Source organism: Meira miltonrushii, assembly GCF_003144205.1.
Source record: "Meira miltonrushii strain MCA 3882 unplaced genomic scaffold FA14scaffold_2, whole genome shotgun sequence".
Classification (NCBI taxonomy): domain Eukaryota; kingdom Fungi; phylum Basidiomycota; class Exobasidiomycetes; order Exobasidiales; family Brachybasidiaceae; genus Meira; species Meira miltonrushii.
The window spans coordinates 2,662,559-2,675,301 of record NW_020289944.1 but is presented as its reverse complement, the minus strand read 5'-3'; the positions used below and the strand labels follow the sequence as shown (position 1 = coordinate 2,675,301).

At 43.2% G+C, this 12,743-nt stretch overlaps 5 protein-coding genes across 5 annotated transcripts; 3 read left to right on the top strand and 2 right to left on the bottom strand.

Moving 5' to 3' along the window:
- Positions 1–229: 229 nt before the first annotated feature.
- On the top strand, positions 230–2,877 carry FA14DRAFT_133946 (Sec1-like protein; the record flags this gene model as incomplete). The annotated part of the gene is made up of 3 exons (XM_025496978.1): positions 230–2,388; positions 2,434–2,612; positions 2,688–2,877. 3 exons carry the CDS (start codon positions 230–232, stop codon positions 2,798–2,800), a joined length of 2,451 nt encoding a protein of 816 aa, XP_025355956.1. The 3' UTR covers positions 2,801–2,877.
- Positions 2,878–3,362: 485 nt separating this feature from the next.
- FA14DRAFT_172263 (uncharacterized protein) lies at positions 3,363–6,709 on the top strand. Its single transcript, XM_025500394.1, has 2 exons — positions 3,363–6,355; positions 6,420–6,709. The coding sequence occupies exons 1-2, from the start codon at positions 3,446–3,448 to the stop codon at positions 6,456–6,458; spliced, it is 2,949 nt and encodes a 982-aa protein (XP_025355955.1). The 5' UTR covers positions 3,363–3,445; the 3' UTR covers positions 6,459–6,709.
- A 143-nt stretch (positions 6,710–6,852) lies between these two features.
- On the top strand, positions 6,853–9,990 carry FA14DRAFT_45136 (uncharacterized protein). Its single transcript, XM_025502366.1, has one exon. The coding sequence runs from the start codon at positions 7,246–7,248 to the stop codon at positions 9,892–9,894; it is 2,649 nt and encodes an 882-aa protein (XP_025355954.1). The 5' UTR covers positions 6,853–7,245; the 3' UTR covers positions 9,895–9,990.
- On the bottom strand, positions 9,879–11,108 carry FA14DRAFT_160707 (uncharacterized protein). The gene has a single exon (XM_025498791.1). The coding sequence runs from the start codon at positions 10,897–10,899 to the stop codon at positions 10,087–10,089; it is 813 nt and encodes a 270-aa protein (XP_025355953.1). The 5' UTR covers positions 10,900–11,108; the 3' UTR covers positions 9,879–10,086.
- Positions 11,109–11,559: 451 nt separating this feature from the next.
- Positions 11,560–12,566, bottom strand: FA14DRAFT_160706 (putative cytochrome b5). Its single transcript, XM_025498790.1, has 3 exons — positions 12,395–12,566; positions 12,072–12,297; positions 11,560–11,988 (listed from the first exon to the last, which is right to left on the bottom strand). Exons 1-3 carry the CDS (start codon positions 12,477–12,479, stop codon positions 11,919–11,921), a joined length of 381 nt encoding a protein of 126 aa, XP_025355952.1. The 5' UTR covers positions 12,480–12,566; the 3' UTR covers positions 11,560–11,918.
- Positions 12,567–12,743: the final 177 nt, after the last annotated feature.

The window sequence follows — 12,743 nt, the reverse complement described above, 5'->3', positions numbered from 1 at the left end:
TCAAAGAGCTTTCAAAGTATCTCTTCAATTGTTGTCACATCCCAAAGCACATCATCAAACCTCGTTCTCGATCCATGCAAAGCACTCCCCAGTAAAGCTCGTCAAAAGGGCGCGGCAAATAGGGAAGGCGTAATTAAACCAGATCCTTGCACCAAACAACCCCTGTCAAATTCCTCTGATTGACACTCATCATTTCTCACTACGACTTTCAATAAAAACATTGATCAACATGCCGCCAAAAAGTTTGATCGCTTCTACTCGCGATCGCTATTTTAGCGCAATACGATCCGTTCAACCTGCTTCGAGATGGAAGATCTTGGTTGTGGACGGATATACAAAAACATTGTTGAATAGCGTCTTGAAGATGTACGATGTCCTTCAACAAAACGTATCAACGGTAGAAAATATTGAAATGCAAAGGCAACCACAAACAGGATTCGAAGCTGCTTATTTACTCTGTCCAACAAGTCAAAATGTAGATAGGGTCATTCGTGATTTAGCTCCGGAAGATGGAAGACCACCACAATATGCTGCCGGTCATATCTTCTTTATTGATGCTTTATCAAATTCACTCTTGCAAAAGCTTACAAGCTCACCTGCTGAACCTAAATTGCGTCAACTTATCGAATTGTATACCAACTTTTGGCCAGTGGAAGCTCAAGTGTTTTCACTAAAAAGTCCTCAATCCTTCTTTACCTTATTTCAACCGATTGGTGGTACTTTTGGACCGGATCCTAGCGAAGCTGCTTCTGCTTTAGAGGAAGAGTTGCATTTCACCACGCAAACACTCTTGAACGTTTGTGTGACATTGAACGAATTTCCTCTCATACGATATTACAATCCATCACATCCACCTCTGGGAGCGGCAGCGGCGGCCTCATCGCAGCAACAGCAGGGTAGTATGCGCATGAATCGAGCGCGGGGTGATGGAAGCGGTGATCACTTTACGAAACGACTAGCATTACGTTTGCAATTAGCCCTTGACAAGTACGTTCAAGAGAATGAGCCAAAGATCGATGTCGGACGACCAAAAGGTGTTTTGTTCATTACCGATCGAACGATGGATACTGTTGCACCATTTTTACACGAATTTAGCTATCAAGCCATGGTTCATGATCTTCTTCCAATCGTTGATGGTAACAAATACTCTTACCGCTTCTACAACAGCGAAGGTGAAAGGGAAGATAAAGAAGCCACTTTGAGCGATGAAGATAACGTTTGGCAAGCAATACGGCATATGCATATCGTCGAGGCAATCGATAAACTTTCGCGTGATTTCAAACAACATGCCGGTGAAGCAGGACATTTCTCTACCGCAAACAGCTTGAACGATATGCGGGATATGCTGGCAAGCTTACCTCACATGCAAGAGATGAAGGATAAATTGAGTCTACATTTGACTATGGCACAAGCATGTATGAACAAATTTGAGCAAAGCAGATTGCCCGCTCAAGCTATGGTAGAGCAAAATTGCGCAACCCGTACAACACCAGAAGGGCAAAAGCCAAGAACATTGGTGGAAGAGATGGTGCCGTTACTGGATGATCCCGAAGTGAGCAATGCAGACAAGGTGCGCATCATTGCTCTTTATGTGATGTATTCAGATGGTGTTCCAGACGAAGATCGAAAGAGACTTTTCCAGCATGCTCGTTTGGGTCTTTCGGAGATGGAAGCGGTAAACAATCTCATTCATTTAGGAGCAAGAGTCTTGCGTGATCCTACCAATTCCACTTGGGACGCTTGGTTTAAGAAAGGCAAACGTAAGCAAGTATCAGGTGAAAATGAGTACGAATTAAGCAGATATCAACCCTTGGTCAAGCTTATGGTAGAGGATCACTTGGCCGGCAAATTAGATCAATCAACTTACCCATACGTGCGTGATGCGCCGCCAGAAACTCCTTCTGGCGGAATTAATTCAGTCGTGGGAGGTGCTTCTGGATTGGTGTCCAGTGTCACAAAAAGTTCTGCCGCTTCTGGTACATCTCTACGTCCTCAACCAAGCAGTCTGCGAAGTGCCAAACCCACGTGGCATCAAAAAGGTCGTCCTGGCGCAGGAAATGGAGCTGGATCGTCTATTGGAGGTTTGGATACCAGCAGACAGAGAATGATCGTCTTTGTAGCGGGCGGAATGACGTATAGTGAAGTGAGAAGTGCTTATGAAGTTAGCGAAAAGCTGGGCAAAGATATGTATATTGGATCATCAGACTTTTTCACGCCAAAGTCATTTATCGATTCCGTTCGATCGCTTGGTAAAGCTTCCAGTCATGTAGGTGGAAATTCGCATCATCATTCTCACAGTATACCCAATGGAAGCAATAAATTATCTGCTCCTGCCAATGAAGTGAGCGGAATACGATCGCAAGCCAACAAAGTTCGACAAATGCCAATGTCACAACAGCAACAACAACCACAAGGAATGCAATATCAACCAAGAATACATCCTAACTCACAAGGTCAACAAGGATCAAGCTTGAATTATGAACAAGAGTTAGAGACAAACCAAGGCTCGTATGATCGAAGATTCCGTTCTCCCGATCAACCAATTTCGCCTTCTGCTCAACAACAACAATATAACGGAGGCAGTCATGATATTCCACATTCGAGTCCTCAACGTGGTGTATTCGGAGGAAATAAGTATAATACGATTGGTTTAGGCGGTGGTGGTGGAAGTAAGTTTGGAAGTACAGATGCTTCTTTACGTACTGCCAGTCCTGCACCTAGTTCTATTAGCACTGCAAGTGGATTGGGAAAAGAGAAAAAGAGAATCAAGAATCCTTTCTCGTTTGGCAAGAAAGGTTGAGATAAGCAAAGAATAAATGTATACTCTTTCATATCATTTGTGTGTCTATACTCAATCAAATTGCCATTTTATTTCCTATTTGTCGGATAGAAAGATTCCTTGTTAAGAGACATCATGTCATTTTATGATTAACACACGTGAAGTACTCAAGCGATTCTAACGTTCAACAGTACATTAGAACGCGCGCAACAATTAGGCACTTGAGCAGTCATTTGACCGGCAATTGTCTTCCAATATCGCATCCAGCAATCTGCATTTCCGTTCTAGCGTGCGCCTTGACAACAGCCAATGTACCGTGCGAGGCGCCGGCGCGGTTGGAATATATAACTCATAGTTTAAGGTACACAAGCACTCACAAGCACTCCTCCTCCTTTCTTTCCTCCTTTGACTGTCATCATTATCAACTTTTTGGTAAGAGGGGCAAGTGATCTTTATCACTGTCTTATTTATACCCATTCCTTCTCATTATAGCAATACAACTTCGAATAAGGAATACATCCGGATCTTCTCGACTAGTGACATACTTTTGTACGTCACTTTGGCCGTGCCAACATTCTCATCGAAAAAAAGGCGCAGCCTATAACGCCTATCTTGTTCCGAGTGATAATTCCCTTACCCTTGTAGTAAGGAGTTCACCCTGCAATCATGGCGACAAAAGAAAAGGTGTATGCCTTGCATGATTTCGATGCAGAAAATCCTGATGAAGTATCATTCAAAGCAGGCGAAACAATCATCGTTGTGGAAAAGGATGATGCATATGGAGATGGATGGTGGCAAGGAACAAACTCTCGCGGAGAGACTGGTTTATTTCCGTTCAGTTATACCACCTTTGATCGTGAACAGGCAATGAATATGGAGACTTCAATCTCTGCTTCTGATCCAGCCATTCTTGCTGGTGGAACTGCTGATGCATCTCGCGAAGCAAACGGTAAAGGAGTTAAAGCAACAATGGACGACATTGACAATGCTTTAGCACGCATGCAAGCAGGTAGAGATGATGCAAGTGAACGGACTGGCGATCTTTCCGTTGGTGAAACGGATGACGGTGATGATGCAGAGGATGATTATGAAAAGAGGGCTAAAGCAAGAGCTGCTTTAGCCGTCAATGCTGCAAAGAATCAAGATGAAGCAGAACAAGCTGAAAGAGCGGAGCAAGCACGATTGAAGGCTCAAGCCATGCGTATCTTTGAGGAAGAAGAGGAAAGACATAGACAATTGTTACTTCAAAAAGAGGAAGAACGCAAACAAGCGGCTGCAAAAGGTGTTTTACCCAACGAAGAAAAGGCCAAAGAAGCACCTATTCCAGGCGTGGATATGAGCGACGAAAGTGACAGTGAAGGAAGTCAAGGACCTGATTACGATGAATTAGCTCCTACTCATGCCCCTCTGTTCGGCGCCTCTGCAGCTCCTGCAGCAGCTGGTGCCGGTGCTTTGGCCGCCGGTGCTACAGCAGCAGGCGTTGTTGCAGCAAAAAGTGGTGCATCATCTAATGATAGTACATTGGCTCCCAATGACTTAAGCAAAGGTCAAGCACGACCTCTGTCACCGATCGAAAGCGAAGATGCTCACGCAAAGCGAGCTGCTGCAGGAATCAGTCCAAGTGCAGTTCCGCTACCCTTGTCATCTACAACTGTCGGTAACACTCCAACCCAAAACGGAATCTTCCAACAACAACAGCAACAACCTCACCAAGATCGTCAAACATCGGATGACCGCAGTCTCGATTCGGCCCGTGTACCTGACAGTCCTGCACCTGGCGGCAGATCTAACTTTACTGCACCAAGCGTTGGGACTGCACCAACCTCATTTGCTGGAACAGAAACTCCAAAGAGCTCTAACCAAATCGCAGCCACAGCTCAACAGAGTCCTGCACCCAGTACTGCTGGTAGCAGATTGGCCACTGGTCCCGGTGGTGATCCCCACGAATGGACGGTGGACCAAGTCGTTGAGTGGGGCAGATCGAAAGGATGGGATGAAGCAAGCGTTGTCAGCAAATTTGCCGAACATGAAATCTCTGGTGATGTTTTGATGGAAATGGATGTGAACATTTTAAAAGAGATCGAAATCTCTGCATTTGGAAAACGTTTCCAAGTAGCAAGCGCCATTAAAGATTTGAAAAAGTCTTTGGCAACAGGCGGTGCAGAACAATCGCCCATGCAATGGTCAGCTCCCGTTGATTCTACATCTGGCTTATTACAACAACAACAGAATCGCAGCGTTAGTCAACCTATCGACAGACCAGATTCCAGGACTGACTTTAGCGGCACCAACGATTCAGGATTGGGCGCAGCGATTACCGGGTTGGGTGTCGCAGGAGGCGCGGCTGCTGTTGCCGGCGCTTCTAGTCAACGCAACGTCTCACAATCAACTGCGCCTGGTATAATGAATAGCAATTCATTCAACCAAGGCGGTGTACAAGCAGACAGGAGCGATGTGCCTCGTCCAAACAGTGGCGCTATTGAGCCTGGAAGTGCATCGCATGACAGCCTTGGCAATTCGGCAAACAGTCAATTGAACAAGAGTTCATTCTCTCCTGATAACAGTATCAATTATTCCAACTTTAATCAACAACACGCATCAAGTCCTCGTAAACGTGAATCGGGCGGAAGTTCGACTAAATCGCCTGCAGACAGGACAAGCTTTTTCGCTGGATTGGGTGGCCAAAAGAATCGCAAACCTGCGCCAAGAGTGCAATCCGGTAATTCTACTGGTAGTGTTCCCAATTCGGCCGATCCAGAGAGCGCTGGTAAAGGTACATTGTCTAGATTTGGACTCAACCGTCTCAAAGGAGGACAACAACAACATTCCAACGAACCTTCTCCAAATCAAGATCTTCGTAATAAGATCTCCTTGCCAACCGGAAGTCCAACATATGATGCTATGGGAGATACGGCAAGACGTCATAGATTGAGTCAATTTGGACCCGCTACTGGCAATATTCCTGGCTTTTCTTCTAATCACCAAAAGCAAGCTAGTGTAGGATCCAGTGGACCTGCTGCAGGAGATGCCTATCCATCAGGCGGAGAACCAAGAAGCCCAATGGGAGATGCACCGGAAGGAGCTGTTATGGTGCGTATTCGACCTGTTGAATTTGAAGGTTGGATGCGCAAGAAGGGAGAACGATACAATTCCTGGAAACCAAGATATATGGCTTTGAAGGGATCTGACTTAGTCTTGTTACGCGACCCAACTGCACCAAAGATCAAGGGATATGTGAATATGAAAGGATACAAAGTTATTGCTGATGAGAACACAAACCCAGGCAAATATGGTTTCAAGATCTTGCACGAATCCGAAAAGCCACACTACTTCAGCTCCGATGATCCAATCGTTGTTCGTGAATGGATGAAAGCATTGATGAAAGCAACGATTGGACGTGACACAAGTTTGCCAGTCATCTCTTCGTACAACAATGCCACAATCTCTCTCAAGGAAGCGCAAAGGATGAATCCACCTCCAAGACCACCAAGCCCAACAAGTCGTGCACGAGCTCAACGTGCTGCAGCACGAGCAAACAAGGATCAATTGACCGCAAAAGATGCGAGCGTACTTATGGTGAGTATCTAGCGGAGCATGATCGTAAGTTTATAAAGCTGACAATGTTTTTCGTAATTTTCAGGGACTTCAATCACCTCAAGAAAGACAATTTGGATTGTAAGTGGAAAACACAGATGCATTTTCTTTCATCTTGTTCCTCCATGCGATGGCACCATTTGTACATAAACGCCATCGCAATCTCTGTGCAAAGCAGTGTTTGCTTCGTGGACTGCATTGACCTGCGGACCTTTGCCGTACCATGCTTGGGAGCGCGTTTTGCTGCGCTTCTTTGCATTGGAGTCGTTGACCTTCCGGCCATTCACATTCTCCTCGATCTATCTTCGTTTTCAACATATACCATAAAGTCACTCGGGACCAACAGGCTGTCCACTTTGATGCTTGTCTAAGCGTAGAGTGGAACAGAACTGTTACACACGTCAAGCACGGCTGCTTGGCATCCTCGTTGACCTTTCTCATACATAATCATTTTCTTCTTTTTCCTGTCCATCTACCACTTTCCTGTTATTTTACCCGCTCGCAAATGGATCCGCAAAAGGTTTACATGCCCTATCCTTGGTTGGCAATTGTGTCTCTCGATTGACAAAGAAGCTTGCAGCAGTTTTATCTGCTTTGCAAACTATCTGATCGTGCCCAATGTTTCCTCAATCGTTTAGAATGTTAGATACTCTTCCCTTTTCTCTTCTTTCAACCTCTTTTTTTTCTTCTCACATCCGATGGATTCTTGGCGTTCCAAAGTCCTGATTTTTTTCTTCTTTCTGGCAGTCTAATTTGACTCGACCTTTTTTTTCGTCCTTTTTTGCTTTTTTGCCCTTTTTGCATTCCCTTTCCTTGCACGTTATAGCATTCAACAAGAACCAGTGAGTTCAGCCAGTGTCGAAATTGATACGATGATCGACATGTTGGACAATCAACGAAAATTATCAAAAGAAACGCAAAGACCGACATCACCAGCAAGCAGCTATATGAGAAATCAAAAGCCCAATTCGATCAGAAAAGAAAACAAGACAACCGATTGGGATCCTGCTGCAAAACAAAATCTTCAAATGGAAACTGAAAGAAAATTACCTTATGGACGTCATCGTCAAATTCAACATCCTGCACCGTTGCAACTTGATGATTTAGGACATTCACGGTCAAAAAGTTTACCACAAGTTGAAAAGGATGAGTCTGCTTCAAGCGAGCAATTTAACGTCGAAACAATTGCAAATGTACAGGAACATCAACAAGAAATTGTTCCAAAGCCAATTTCACGTTCATTGCCGCCTTCGCCACCTTCTAAACCGGGTTACAATAACAACACAATTCAACAGTTATTGCAACCTGCTCAAGAGCCTGACCGATCTTCCATTTCTTCGACTTTTGGTTTGGCTGATTTGCCTGCTCCTCCTCCACCTTCTCATTCACCCGAACATGACGATCGTATTCGTGGTCTACTTGAAAAGCAGAAAGAGAGAGTAAGAGCGGGTTTGCATGCACCACACACTCAATTTGCTTCATTCACTGCGCCTCCAACACCAATCTCAAAAGATTTGTCAGAAGAAGAAGAGCGAATACACAGTGAAACGGAAATTGTGCAAAGACAAACGGCAAGCAGCGTAGAGTCCTATCCTACCATTTCACCGTCAAGTATGTTAAATGGTGTTGCAACTGCACCTCCGGTTGAAGCGCATCAAAAGCGTGAAAAACGAAAAAGTTCAATCTTTGCCAATCGAAGACCGCACTCTTCTTGTGGATTCCCGAAAGAAATTGAATCGATTGATCAAGTTTCTCAGCGAAGCGGCAGAAGAAAAAGGGCGGATAGTGCAGCTACTTCATCTCGGTACTCTTCCAACTCTGCTTCTATCACAGGTGAGATGTCAGCATCTTCATCGCCAAACCATTCAGTAGGTTTACAAAAAGAAAAGACTTGGTTGAAAAGACAAATGGAAAAGGTAAAAAACAGATCTCCAAGCTCAAACGGATTTGGTGTCAACGGAATTCAAGAAGAACCAGAACTTCAACAAAGTACAACAAATGGAAAGAAAAGTTTGAGACCGGAAAGTTTGGTGGAAGATCAAATCGTATTCTCTGCAATGGCAATGAGCGACGCCAATTCGTTTTCGCCGCATTCCAGATTACAAAGTGCAAACAGCGAACCAAGTGGATATCAATCAAGAATTTATCGAAGTTCTCAATCGGATAGTGAAAGTAAAGAGCTTTCGTCTAAGTTGAAAAAGTTGTTCAACAATTCTTCAGATGGGACCAAAAAGAGTCGTTTCAAGTCCAAAAGGAATTCTGATGCAACCCTTGCTGTTGAACAGGGTCAACCGGCACGTAGAAGAAGCAGGAGTTTGGGCTCAGCGTATGGAATCAATGCAATTCCAACAAATGCAGATGCACACAAAGGAGTTGAAGGAAATGAGTTTGATTTTGATTCAACGACTGACTCAACATTCTGCAAAAGTGTTTTACAAGACGACAGTACGGGTCTAGCTGCTCACGGTCATAAAGGAAAAAAGAGGGAAGTCAATAACAGAAGAAAGAGTAAAAATATGGCGTCATCAGGGGATTATGAAGGAGACAGGAATTCAAAGCGATTCGTCGATCAAAATGCATTATTGGGTCTTTATACAGGAAAGGATATCAAACAAGCCGAAAAGATGGCCGCTACACTTGCAGCTTATGCTTCAGAACCAAATTTGAGTCCTAGCAAAAAGATGAATCAATTCCTTGACCCACATGAAGAACCACCTTCAGCCATTTCTTCGCGTATTGCAATATCTCCTCAAACCAGTAAATCATCCGATAGCAATCAAGGATTCCATTTACCTTCATGGTCAAAATGGCGTAAAGATCATTTACGTCAAAGACAATCGGATATGATTGCAGAAAAGTTGGTGGCAGAAGCGGAATCGGAAATTCGACGTGAAGAAGGTGGTGAAAGTAGTGGATCGAATAATTATCCTGGCTTGATGAAACATCAACAAGAGTTTAGTGCTTCTGCTGAATCAACTTCTTGGACTTTTCGTCATGATTCAAAAGAATATTTTGGCAAATTACGTAAACAAGTGAACGAAAGAGTGAAAAGGAAACCATCTTTTGGAGATTCAATCAGACCATTTCCATCACTCTCAAAAACAGCTTTGGAGGAAAAAGAAGAATCGGATCGTAAACAAAAACAACAAGCTTTATTTTATAGTTTGGATGTTGGAATTGCTAAGCAAGATATACCTTCAAGCGTTGATAGTATCGAAGAAATTGATTCTCAAAACGATCACAATTCCAATCCTGCTGGACCTAGCCAAACTATCAATGCGCAAACATCTTCGTTGAATCGTCATTCTTTACCGCCTATTCCGCCTTCTCATTCCCCTCCAAGTCAACAATCACTTGGACATCTTCAAGAACCTCGCTCAGCTCTTGCTGATCAAAACGGTCCTTCTCCTTTCAGAAATTTGTTGCTTAATCGAATTCGCAATGAATCTACCGAACACTTGCATCAGAACTTCAAAGCCGGGAATGCCGAGACACAAGAGCAAGGACAGAGACACGGCTAAAGAAAATTATAACAAAGATGTACATGTACAGATGAAACATTCGTTCAGCTTATTCCTGTACATAGCAAAGAATAACTATCCAAGATACATTTTATGATCATTTGTATTCCACGAAAAAGAAGCAAAAAAAGCGGTATATTGCACATAAAAAGAGCGAGCCTATCTATCGGAAACAAGAAAGGGGAATACAAGTCATGCTTCACCATGTTTGATGTTCAAACCAAGGTTGATCTTATCTTCGTTATTGGTGATTGAACCACTCAAGATTTTCAATTCACCTTTGATTTGATCGCGTAATTTTGCACCTAAACTTCTTCGTTTTCGTTCGGACGAAGTTGTAGATTGAGGTGATTGATTTCCGCTTTCGCTCTTACGATGAGTTGCACTACCGTTTGATATACGTTTTTCATGTTTTGCATTTGGCGATTTATGTTCAACACCATCTACTTTCCCTGTTCCTGCATGTTTTGTTGGACAAGGTTCAGGAGCATAATCTTCGGGTACATTAGCCTCACGAGGTCTGGTATGATGGGAAGAATGGGAGCGTTTTTCTGCAAGTGCGTTTGTCTTATCGGGTGAAACAGTCGTCCCTGCTCCTGCTCTTGTTGGGATTCCGAATTCTGTTCCAATCTCTCTTTGTGTTTTGCCCAACCGATCTTGACTTGACGGTCCTGATTGTTTACTTATTTCGTATGGACTTAATGATTTCTTTTCATCAGTTTGTTCTTCGGATGGATGGTCTTTTGGTTGCTGTTCTCCTTGCGCTTGTGTATCTTCTCCTTGTTCATTAGAATATCCAAGCGTTCTACTGATGCTTGATTGAAGACCTAGATCGGGTGCTCGTTGATAGGCATTTTGAACTGTACTTGAGATACCTAAATCGGGAGCATTATTGTATGCATTAGTGACTGATTGAGTGATTTCGTTTGGAGGAGTTTTATTTCTTCGTGATGATTTCGGTGGCCTTACGAATTCTTGTTGACCAGGGATAGCAGGTGCAGCCATGATGAATGATGATGGTTGTTAATTGATATGATGATTTTGATCGTATGACAAAACCCAAAATTCTATAATTCTCACCAATTTACTATTTTCTATATATGCAAGTAAGGTTAAGATTTTGACAGGTGTTGAGCCTAATAAATAATAAGTTTCTTATTTTTAACTGATATAATCATAAAACTTGTGTGTTTACGATCCGCATATACTGTAAAACACCCCATTTAGTGGAGGCTGATATCATTTTCATTCATTTTTCCGAGCTAGAGTGTGTGCGGGCAGACGCATTTGAATGAACGCAGTGTGTGCATACAATCAAACCATAACGCCGAGTGGCCGACTACTGCCTTGAGACCGGCTCTACAATCCGAACGTGAAAATAAGCCAAAACAAAATATCGCTTCGATACATCCGTAACTTCGTGAAGTCAAAAACAATGACATTGATTATTATCGCGGCTTAACAATAAAAAGCTGATGCAGATCGGTTCAAAGGAACGTCTCACCCGACTAGAAGAGATTGTACGAAAAAGTGTGTACGTAATCAATCAGAATATGTGATTCGGGAAGTTGACGTGGAATTAACGGAAAGTGAATGCTATTTCCAAATTTAATGAATGAGCGATAAAGTGGGGTTCATAGAGTGAAATCTCAATAAAACAAAGTGATCTAAATCTTTACTGAGCATCTATACTGAATATATATTCCAAGATAATATTTACTTGCGTGCTGGACTTAATGTCGAACACATTTAATACCTTTTCTGGAGGATATCTTCGAAACTTTTAAAAAGTCATACTTCACTATCTGTGAGGATGCAGCTTGATCATTTTGAATGCTTTATTTCGATGCAGCTCTAGCAATGAAGTACATTAAGATCGAACCAACCGACAAGAAAGAGAAACTTGCGAGCGCATACATAGCTGCTCTTGCGTATGTCTCAGATTGCCATATGCATATCTACCACTACTATAGTATCCTGCTCGCTGCAGCTCTCTTCCTTTGGTGTGCTTCTTTTAGCAAGATCTAATCTTGAGTGTAACGGTATGCCAACCAAGCTCCCAACAAGATCAAAGGAATGAACATGAGGATTGGGCTGAATGAGAGAGAGGAGGGAAAGAAAGAGTCAGTCAGTCAGTCAGTCGAATCCGTTAACGGCCACCTTTTTGGCATACTCACTTTCCGCTTTCTTGTACTGCTTGGTTAACCTTTGGTGCAGAGCCACCGGAAGATTTTGATTGTTCAGCACCTTCCAATTCACCTTTGAGCATTCCAGGCAATAGTGCACGTGCATCGTCTGAATGACCGACATCTTCGAATGCATCTGAACCGTCTCTTCCTGCTTCTGAGAGTAAGACTTCATCACCTCCTGGATGTTCGTCCATAAACTTAGATACGTCGTAGACTGTATGCGGAAGGAAAGATAGATGTCAGTACGATGATTGTAAAAGAGAAGTGAGATGGCTAAGATGTGCCATCCGTCCCTTTGTTCCCTTACTCACCCTTTCCGTGCACGATTAGCCAAAGATCGCCTTGCGATTTGTGCTTGTTGACCTCATCCATGGTAACCTTCTTGCTTTCAGACATGATTGCGAGTCTATGTTTGTGGTGTGATGCAGTGGAATAGAATCGAGTTGAGAATGAGGACGATGAGTGTTTCCGATACGCTTTATAAGAAGGTGATCGGATGAATGATTGATGGCGTACGACAAAAAAAGTTGAATGATCCACTCTTCTCTTTTTCTTTTGGGAATGGAGAAGCTTTTTTCCTTATAATTTACGCTATAGTCAGCAATCTTTTGCTTTCACAGTGGGGCACGCTTAGCTATTTTGCCCACCACCGATACACTT